Source organism: Notothenia rossii, assembly GCF_949606895.1.
Source record: "Notothenia rossii genome assembly, chromosome: 8".
Lineage (NCBI taxonomy): Eukaryota > Metazoa > Chordata > Actinopteri > Perciformes > Nototheniidae > Notothenia > Notothenia rossii.
Window position 1 is genome coordinate 70,864,134 of NC_136906.1, and position 10,074 is coordinate 70,874,207.

Genomic DNA, 10,074 nt, shown 5'->3' on the forward strand with positions numbered 1-10,074 from the left:
TACCAAGAAGTCAGTCAAGTCGCTTCAGCTGATTCAAAATGCTGCAGCTCGTGTACTAACCGGAGTTAGGAAAAGGGACCACATTACTCCTGTTCTGGCTGCCTTACACTGGCTCCCTATAGAACACAGGATAGAATTTAAAATTCTTCTTCTCGCCTACAAAGCCCTTAATGGGCAGGCGCCATCTTACCTTAAAGAACTCATTATACCCTATTGTCCCACTAGGGCATTGCGTTCCAAGAATGCAGGGTTGTTGGTTGTTCCTAGAGTCTCTAAAAGTACAATGGGGGCCAGAGCCTTTTCTTATCAAGTTCCACTTTTGTGGAATCAGCTTCCAGTTTGTGTTCGGACGGCAGACACCCTATCTGTTTTTAAGAGTGCGCTTAAGACCTTCCTTTTTGATAAAGCTTATAGTTAGGGCTGATTAGATTCAGCCCCTAGTTTTGCTGATATAGGCTTAGTTTGTCGGGGGACATCTTACTTCTTCCTTCTCTCTGTCTATACCTGTGTACTCTCATGTTCCGATTAACCCAGCTTCCCCAAATGTCTTTCTTTTTGGTGTCTATATACGCCGGGATCCGGAGTCATGGATGATCCTGCGGTCCTGTGTCATGGATTGCGAGTCCTGGATCTTGAGTCGTGGCTGTGGTCCTGGATCATAAGTCCTGGATGGATATACTCGTGGATTCATCTTCCTATTATACACACATGCATTTCCAAACATTTGGACTACCTATGTTGCAAATGTATTATCTTTTCAATTTATACACGGCATCTATTGCACGTCTGTCCGTCCTGGGAGAGGGATCCCTCCTCTGTTGCTCTCCCTGAGGTTTCTCCCATTTTTCCCTTTAAACTGTGGGTTTTCTCTGGAAGTTTTTCCTTGTACGATGTGAGGGTCTAAGGACAGAGGGTGTCGTATTGTCATACTGATATTCTGTACAAACTGTGAAGTCCACTGAGACAAATGTAACATTTGTGATATTGGGCTATATAAATAAACATTGATTGATTGATTGATTGATTGTTCCTTCTTCTGCACTGACTCAACACTCTTCCAGTTGGAACATATTGTTATGGCCTGAACATATATCACAACCCAGTCTCATGGCATTTCGTGTTCACCAACACGATTTTGAATCTATTGATTCGTGTTCACCAACACGATTTCCCCCTTTTTTTCGTGTTGCACAGCACGATTTTAAAAGCAATGTATTTCTACTGGTAATGTGTTTCGTGCCTGCAGCACGTCTTTTTCTCCGGTCGGGTCGTGGAAGACCGGAAGCTGTGTGGTTCATAAAAACATGTTCTTAACCAATATCAAGCCACAATTATTGCTTTTATTTTAAATCGTATAATTTTGGACTTTTGTTTCCGTCTGTGAGGAAAATAAATGGGGCTCAGAGCCTCAGAACATTGAAATCTGTATTTTTTAAATATTTTTTTCCTTCTAATTTGTTATTCTTTTCAAAATAACACACTGTTATTTACTCACCAATAACACACAATTATCCTTGCTTTTATTTATTGGTTTAATTCCATAATCTCGGGCTTTGTTGGCATCCTTCAGGAACTGAATTTCAAAATAAAAATAACCGGAAACAGACGTAGGCATTTCGAGCGATTACCCAAGATCCTCAGCTATGGTTTAAGCTCGCTGATTGGATGTTTTAGCCGCAATGCATGCTGGGATTTGGTGTTTATATGATATGAAATCCGGAAAACATTTTAAAAGAATAAAATAATACTTAATTCCGAGTGGTTTTGCTTTTCTCTTTGAAAGTCATCACATAACGGCATTGTAATACACGGTCCGGCTGCATTACATATTACAGATCTGCCGTAGTTCTTTATTTATAGAGCCCTGATGAGAAGACCTTTGGAAAAACTGGAAGAAATCCCGCCGAAACTGAATACTTAACGTGGATCATAAATATATCAACAATTAAACAACATCTTCAATTTCTCTTCACACAATACGTCTCCTTGCAGTATCAACCTTAATTCGGCTGACTTTTATATTTGATGTAATTCGTAGATAGGTTATATTTACACCATACACAGCTGATATAAAAGGACTTTCATTTTCTTTGAATATAAGAATGTAAATACTGAGTCTGAAATAGTATAGCAATATGCTATAAAATTATGTGAAAACATGAATAAAACTACACATCTTCAGATGTTGTACATACATAAGTGTCCTACACTAATAATACAAAGTTATTATAGCTGTGTGTACCTTGTGTGCACCGCCTAGTGGTTAAAGCACGTTATTGAATTATTGTTTTTATGTTATATTTGATTAAAAAAATATTAAGAGTACATTCTTTCATAGGGGGAAAGTAGAAGGTCTGTGATAGAAATATAGAATATAAAAAATCAAGAAGATACTGTAAGTGATCTCTACAATAAAACAGTTTAGAGCAGGATGTACAAAGATATTAATAGGAGGATGTGCAAAACAGAAAAACGAATTAACCTTTATTCAAACATTAAATAATACTTTAGATTAAGGTCCTCTTTTAAATAAGAAAAAAACTTTGGGGGTATCTACAGATAAATATTAAGCCTGACAAAGTACTTAACGTCTAATATATTGCTTTCCTGCAATGTTAACTATGTTGGAGCACTTATTTTAACTGATATTATACATATGAATTATACTCTTATGTATGTAGATAGTATAAGAAATGTGCAGAATATGACAGTTTAATGGTGGAGGTACAAACCCATGTTGATAGATGTCTTGTAATGTGCTGTTGAGGAACCTGTGACCCAAGATTTTCATTCATTGCATACACCGTAGTTTTGTATATGATATGTCAATAACCTTTGAAAATCTTGAAATCTTGAAAAGGGATGTGCAAAATAGCCATTATACAGTCTTTAATTAACTATTAGTAGAGAATAACGAGTAATGAATATACGTTATTACTCGTTTCCATTCATGTCAATTGCAGATAAATGTTTAGTCTTCTCAAGCACCAACTATCAAATATCTCTCCTGATTGTTGGCACTTGGCAATCAGGTTAACCTCTGAATTGTGGAGTAGAATTAGAAAGTAACAATGAGCTGTCACGTGGGTATATATTAATGCTGCTTATTATGGACACAAGCGATTATCACCCATTTATTAATTATATGTTTTACATTTGATAACACCAATGTGTTTAATACTTGCAACTTCTCATTTTGGGAAAAACGAAAATGTTCAGTAGAGACGTCCCATGGAACATTTTGCGAAACACAATAGCCAGCATGTGTAGTTCTGGGGGGGGCGTTCGATTCCAGTTTTGGATAGTCTGGCGTGGTTTTGTTCCATTTCAAACAGCTGTTTGACGCTCGGCGTAACCTTGGCGCACTGCCACTCCAACATTCAATCCCAGCGCTTGAAGATTAATCACGGGGACTGTAGTCCTAAACGATAGCTGGGGATTTTGGGTAGTGTAGTGTCTTCGGCCATCCTAAACTCCTAGAGGCCTACGTCTGTTTCCGGTTATTTTTATTTTGAAATTCAGTTCCTGACGGACACCAAAAAAGCCAGAGATTATGGAATTAAACCAATAAATAAAAGCAAGGATAATTGTGTGTTATTGGTGAGTAAATAACAGTGTATTATTTTGAAAAGAATAACAAATTAGAAGGAAAAAAAGATTTAAAAATACAGATTTCAGTATTCTGAGGCTCTGAGCCCCATTTATTTTCCTCACAGACGGCAACAAAAGTCCGAAATTATACGATTTAAAATAAAAGGAATAATTGTGGCTTAATATTGAGTAAGAACTTGTTTTTATGAACTACACAGCTTCCGGTCTTCCACGACCAGACCGGAGAAAAAGACGTGCTGCTACGAATCAATAGATTAAAAATCGTGTTGGTGAACACGAAATGCCATGAGACTGGGTTGCATATCATTGCATAATTGGACAGAGCAGACTAATCGACCCGAGTGAAACGATAAGCTCTGGTTTTACTGTCTGTAATAAATGTTAGTGCATCATCTTGCAAGGAGGTTTGAGAATATGCACAAACAATAATCAAGTATTAGATTACAGTCATAATAAAGAGGCTCAAAGGCAAAAATCAACAAATGAACATGTGGCTTTAAGGAAAAGTGGAATTTATTATTAACTGCGGATTATTTTTGTTGCTTCTTGAAATATAAAAATGTATTATATGTATAATATCAAATACAAATCTAGTTTTGCTGAACAATAAATACTCTTTTTTACACTACTGAAGAATGTGTGTTTTTCCTTTCCATACATATGTTTTTACAATATGTTCTTAATAAACTAGGCATACATCAGCTCACCCTGTGTGTGTGTGTGTGTGTGTGTGTGTGTGTGTGTGTGTGTGTGTGTGCGTGCGTGCGTGCGGGTTTGCGTGTGTGTGTGTGTGTGTGTGTGTGTGTGTGTGTGTGTGTGTGTGTGTGTGTGTGTGTGTGTAGAATCCTTAACAAGTCTCACCTGTGCTTTGTCGTTAAGTGGAATATAAAGCAGCTGCTGATGTCTCAGTTAATCATCCAGTCCCCTTCCTTTTAGACTTGTGTTTTTGTTGGAAGGTGTGCTGGACATTTGCCAAGCTCTGATACTGACTGTATTCTTGTAGTTTTGGGTTTTGCTGCTTACAAACTGCACCATGCTGAGGCTTGGGCACATGTGAGTTAAATTTATTGTAAATGTCTTTCTATGTGTATACTTAATTGTCTCTAAATGATGTGTTTTATGTGTTCAAGCTTGTTATGGATGGCAGCAGCTATCATCTTGGGTCAAGCCAGGCCTAATGTGAAGCTAAATTCACAATCAAGTAAGCTTCAATTCTCATTAAGTTATTTTATACAGCATATTAAGTCGGTTTAAATTCTCCTCACAAGCCTTTTCTTTTAACAGGAAGTGGGTTAAGGTCTGACTGTGCCGCAAATGTAATGAGACTGTCGTTAGACAAGGCTTTAGCAATGGGAAACCAGCTTGAGGTGGAGGCTATCAGTAAGTACTTAAACTGCTAATAATGAGCTGATTGGTTCATGACTGAGGAAAGGGGTCCTTGACAAAGCTTATTCTCTCCCCTCAGATGGCACCAAGCACATTTTGTTGACACCTAGCATGGCTGCTCAGTGTGGATACAGCATGGAGTCTGACCCGTGGGGTAACACCAGAATCTACACCTCCCTGATGGGCTGCTTTGTGGACAACAAGGTTTGTTTTGAGCTAAAGTGGTTTAACAGCATTCAATGTCATTTTCTACCAAATTTAGTTGGGGCCACATGTGCTAATTCTGTCTCGAGTGACTGAATTAATGGCTCAACAAGCACATGGTTGCTCCCATTTTTGTGTTTCCCTGAATTTAATTTTCAACCCCTTAACCTTAAAAGACACAAAGTACATTTCCCTTTTTTGTTTGGTACATCCCTAAAATGTTAACACTGCTCCACTCAAAACTGTATTCATCTGCTAGGTACTTTCTTGACTCATTTGTTACATACACAAATATCCATTTAGACTTCAAATGTGTCCCTGAAGGCAAGGATATTACATTTTCAATGACAAAAAAGCTGGAACCAAAGAATATTAGGGATTTCTCTTAATTTGTTATATATTTATAGGATGATGCTACATTTAACGTTGGCTTGAGACTCCAGATGTACGGCGTGAATCCATCAGACGTGGTCAGTCATGACGTGTATCAGACTTGCAGTTACACTCGCTGGGCCTCCAGGGAGATCCTCTGTGACAGGAACTACATGGAAGTAGGTCATCTTTAAATGAATGATTCCACCATCTTGTATGTATGGGAACAAATGCTAAAACCACCATTTTCTGTTTTAGGTTTCGCACCACCTTGATGCTGAAGCTAAGGGTCAGACTCGGGATGGTAAAGACGACAAGCTCAAAGCCAATCCTGAAGTATGTTGAATTAAACTGTTCAGATACTACAGTTTAATTCCTCCCTACACCAATGAGGATTTAATTATTATTTGTTCTTTCCTGTAGGCCTCTGGTGCATCACAAGGTATCTGGAAGATGACGTTTTACACCCCAGAACCAGTGACCATGGTGCTGCAAGAGGCTGAACAAGCCGGCTACGCTGCCAAAACTACCTCTAGTCGTCTGGTTATGCGAAGCCCGTACAATACAGCAGAGACTTATTCAGAGGATGTAAGCAACACACTCCTATACAGTGTTTCTTTCCTTTCCCTCCTTGTCAAGTATATTAAACCTCTCCTCTCTTTAGGTGGCTGGAGTCCCCATGGAAGTTTTCAGGGTGAGCGCCTACTACATGGCACCACAGGGTCTGAATATAGTGAACTTGGCAGCTGCTTGTCCCAAAGGTGAGTCCTGAGCAACATATTGCCTTCACAGTAAGCTTAATAGTTGCACAGTTAACCTCAACGGCTCCATTTTGTAATTAACAGGTGGCGTCCTTTTCACCGAGGATATGATCTCTTGGCACGTACCTCGCCGTGTGACTCCTCTGTTGGACGGCAGAATTACAGTCTCAGAAATGCACATGGGCATCAACGGGCAGAGGCTTGATAGATCTCAGATGGTCGCACGGGGGTACACACTGAGCACCACAGACTTCCACATCGTCGTCGAGATCCCAGTGGGCTCGCCTGATGGTTACTACAAGGTTGGGGGAAATCTCTAGATTAGAAATGCAAGAGTCACTAGTGCATTTGCATGTTTTATTGAAATGTCATGAATTATTGCAGAGCCATGCCCCAGATGACCAGTACCACATCACCTACTTCGTGGAGCCCATGCTAGAGGTACTGTGGAGGGCAGATGACACCCAAGATGATACCAGATACAAGGTTCTGTTCCCCATCATGACTCCTTTGATGCCTCAACCTCCCCAAGTCCAGGATGGTAAGTCACATTTTGTAGTGAGTATGAAAAAAATGTTGGTGACCAAAAAGAGGTCAGACTTTTACCTAGCTTTGGATCAACAAGTCTGACAAAAACACGAGGCCTGTTTCAGTGGTCATTTATCTTAAAATGGTGTGTTTGTATAGGAATTCAAGAAAGCCAAGTACAGTATAATCCACTTTTGCTTACAAAGAGTGCCTTTTTTTAAATTGTTTTTTTTTTTTAAAGTAGCACTCAAGCCAACTACTCAATTGTTCTCTATCAATGTCGAGGCTGGTTTGGAATTTGTAAACCTGCCACTTTCTGTTCCTCAGACACTGTCCCAGAGACTCGGGTGTTCAGCGTTCTCTTGGGAACCTTCCTCCATGACGTTGAGCTGAGGAACATCACCTTCTCCACCGGGGTCCTCACTGTTGAGGAGAGCAATGCCAAAGGCTTCACAGTCCAGGAACACAGCTTGGCTAATGGCGCCAAGAGCTTCTCTCTTCAAGTGCCCTTTGATGCCGATGTTGTCTTAAAACATGTATGTGACATTATAGATTAAAAATATCACTTTTTACCAGCATATATTCAGTGTTGCTGAGCTTTTATTTCATTTGTTGCAGAATCCTGAGCGCATGGTTACATCCTACTTCCTCCCTCTGATCTTTGGGTTGATCATCCTGCCTGAAGAAACTCCGTTTGCTCTCCCGGTCGACCTGCAGGCCTCTCTGCAGGATGTTGGTGAGATCATATTGAATTTGCTTTTGACAATATCTTTATGCAAATTGTGTTTTCTAAAATGAAATGAAACATATTGGAGTAAAAGCTACACAATCAAATGGATAATGCATGCTTTGCTGCTTTAGTGCTACCCATCATGGCTGGCACCTGTGACCAGAACCAGTTTCACATCAGCGTGAAGTTCGGGAGTCACGGCTCTAATTTCAAGGCTATCGTTGGACCTCGAGAGCTGACGGCTGAGATGGCTGAAGACTACAATTTCTATGACAACGGCACACACCTCAGCCTCATTCTGCCATACACTGCCAAGGACGCTGTTTTCGAGGTATGTCAAAACTACAACATCCCACCATAGATCTTCTGCATTGGCCAACTTTACTTTCTTTTCCACAGCTGCTCACTGCAGAATCAGTCAAATCCAGAATTGACCTGCTTCTGTTGGATCGTACAAACGACTGGGTGCTTGCTGATCTCTATCTGGCTTGCTACTTCCCCTTAAAAGCAACTGGTAAGATGTGACATCTAAGTATATTTGCTGCTTTAATTGATGGATTTTTGTTGCTTTACACATTGCCTGCTTCTACCTCCAGAGTGCCACCCCAATGGCACAATGACCGCTGTGGCCGTAAAGGTTGAATCTACTCGTAATCTGGAGCCAAGTCAGCTGACGCTAAAGGACCAGTCCTGCACACCACAGTTCAGCGACGATCGCTTTGCATATTTCTCCTTCAGTGTGGATACCTGTGGAACCACCAGAACGGTGAGTGTGAAATCACATTTAAATATCAAAGGGGAATTTTGTCAAATGTTAATGTATTTTTGTTAAATAGTTCTTTGACAACTACATGATGTATGAAAATGAGATCCGCCTGTCTTACAACAACGCCAAAGGAGCAGCCAACACATCACCAGTTGATCCTGATTACAGGTAAAATATTTGATTCTGTATAATTGGAGATGAACACCTTCAATGTATGTGTTTATATATTTTATTTTTCCTCTAATAGGCAAACCATTTCCTGCTTCTATGTGGTCAATAAGACTCAGGCTGTTGCCTTCAGCGCTAAACCAAGAACCTTTGAGCCCGCTGCAGAGATCGGTGCCGGGCAACTGATGGTGCAGATGAGGCTAGCCCAAGGCATGGTGGAATTTTACAACATCTTGTTCATGCATACAAAACACTGTAAATGTCCAGGCCTCCTTTCTCTAACGGGACTCTTCTCCTGCAGATCCATCCTACGAGCTCTTCTACCAAGCAGAGGATTATCCAGTGGTGAAATATCTGCGGCAGCCTCTGTATTTTGAGGTGGAGCTGATGCATTCTACCGACCCGCACTTGGAACTCATTGCTGAGAACTGTTGGGCAACCCTTTATGAAGATAGGACATCTCTGCCAAGCTGGGACATCATTGTGGACAGGTAATGTTGTGCAAAACTAACTACTACATGTTCTCGACTGAGACCTTTGGCCAGAAGTGAGTTGTGTAAACACTGTCTTAATGATCCACTAAAAAGCATTCTAATTTCATTTAATGGCAGCTTTAGTTTAACTTTCGAATTCCTTCACTAGCTGTGAGAATCGCGATGACAGCTATGCCACAGTTTTCCATCCCGTTGTGAGTGACTCAAGAGTTTTAGTCCCGTCCCACATCAAGCGCTTCTCTGTAAAGATGTTCACTTTCACTAAAGATGACGAGGTTCTGAAAGACCAGGTAAGACTTGTAAATCCAAGTCAGGAGTCTTTTGGCCACTGCTGCATGTAGCCCTGTGTAATAAATCATCCTGTCTGTCCACAGATCTATGTCCACTGTGATGCAGTGATTTGTGACACAAGCAGCCAGGCAGATGGTTCCTGCAGAGGCCAGTGTGTGCATCCTCCAGGTCAGAGCTACTCAAGACCTGCAGGTGTAAAAAGGGGTAAGTGATCGAGTCTGATCAAATGTAGTCGATCTGGATGTGCTGCTGGTAATCTTTACTTGTTTTGCAGAGCGAAGAAGCACCGACTCAACACGCCGAAAGCAGATCTCCTCTGGGGCAATTATTCTGTCTAACCTCTGAATATTTTCTGAAGTGTTTACATTGTGTCGTTTGCACCTTATGTATATTTATTCATTGTTTGGCTCCAGGACCAGGGGAACACAATTTTATCTATGAATGTTCTGCCTTTTATATTGATGGATGACGATAACGACTCGCGCATTTTGAAAAATAAACGAATACAAAAAATAAAAGCCACATTTATTCATGGTCTCTTTTATCAATGTGTTCCATCTTCTGTGGTCAATTGTAAAAGCAGGTTTTGTGTCAACCAGTACCCTCATAACTCCAACAAAATGCAGATAATCATCAACATATGTAGAAAATACATCTTGTATAATAAACAAAATGATAAGTTGTGTTAGGCGCTAAATGAAATACATTCTGAAGTTATTATTTCCCCATTGATAAGCCCCGCCTACTGGAGACGCACTAAAA

At 40.3% G+C, this 10,074-nt stretch overlaps 1 protein-coding gene across 1 annotated transcript; it reads left to right on the forward strand.

The window, feature by feature from the left end:
- Window positions 1-4,518: 4,518 nt before the first annotated feature.
- LOC307016733 (uncharacterized protein) lies at window positions 4,519-9,845 on the forward strand. Its single transcript, XM_079646007.1, is given in 21 exon segments — window positions 4,519-4,665; window positions 4,743-4,813; window positions 4,897-4,992; window positions 5,078-5,202; window positions 5,610-5,753; window positions 5,833-5,910; window positions 5,998-6,162; window positions 6,239-6,335; window positions 6,420-6,637; window positions 6,720-6,876; window positions 7,191-7,399; window positions 7,482-7,599; window positions 7,725-7,927; window positions 7,930-8,107; window positions 8,190-8,359; window positions 8,430-8,527; window positions 8,607-8,737; window positions 8,829-9,018; window positions 9,170-9,311; window positions 9,396-9,516; window positions 9,587-9,845. Coding segments are annotated over 21 exon segments (2,802 nt in total). The 5' UTR covers window positions 4,519-4,645; the 3' UTR covers window positions 9,658-9,845.
- Window positions 9,846-10,074: the final 229 nt, after the last annotated feature.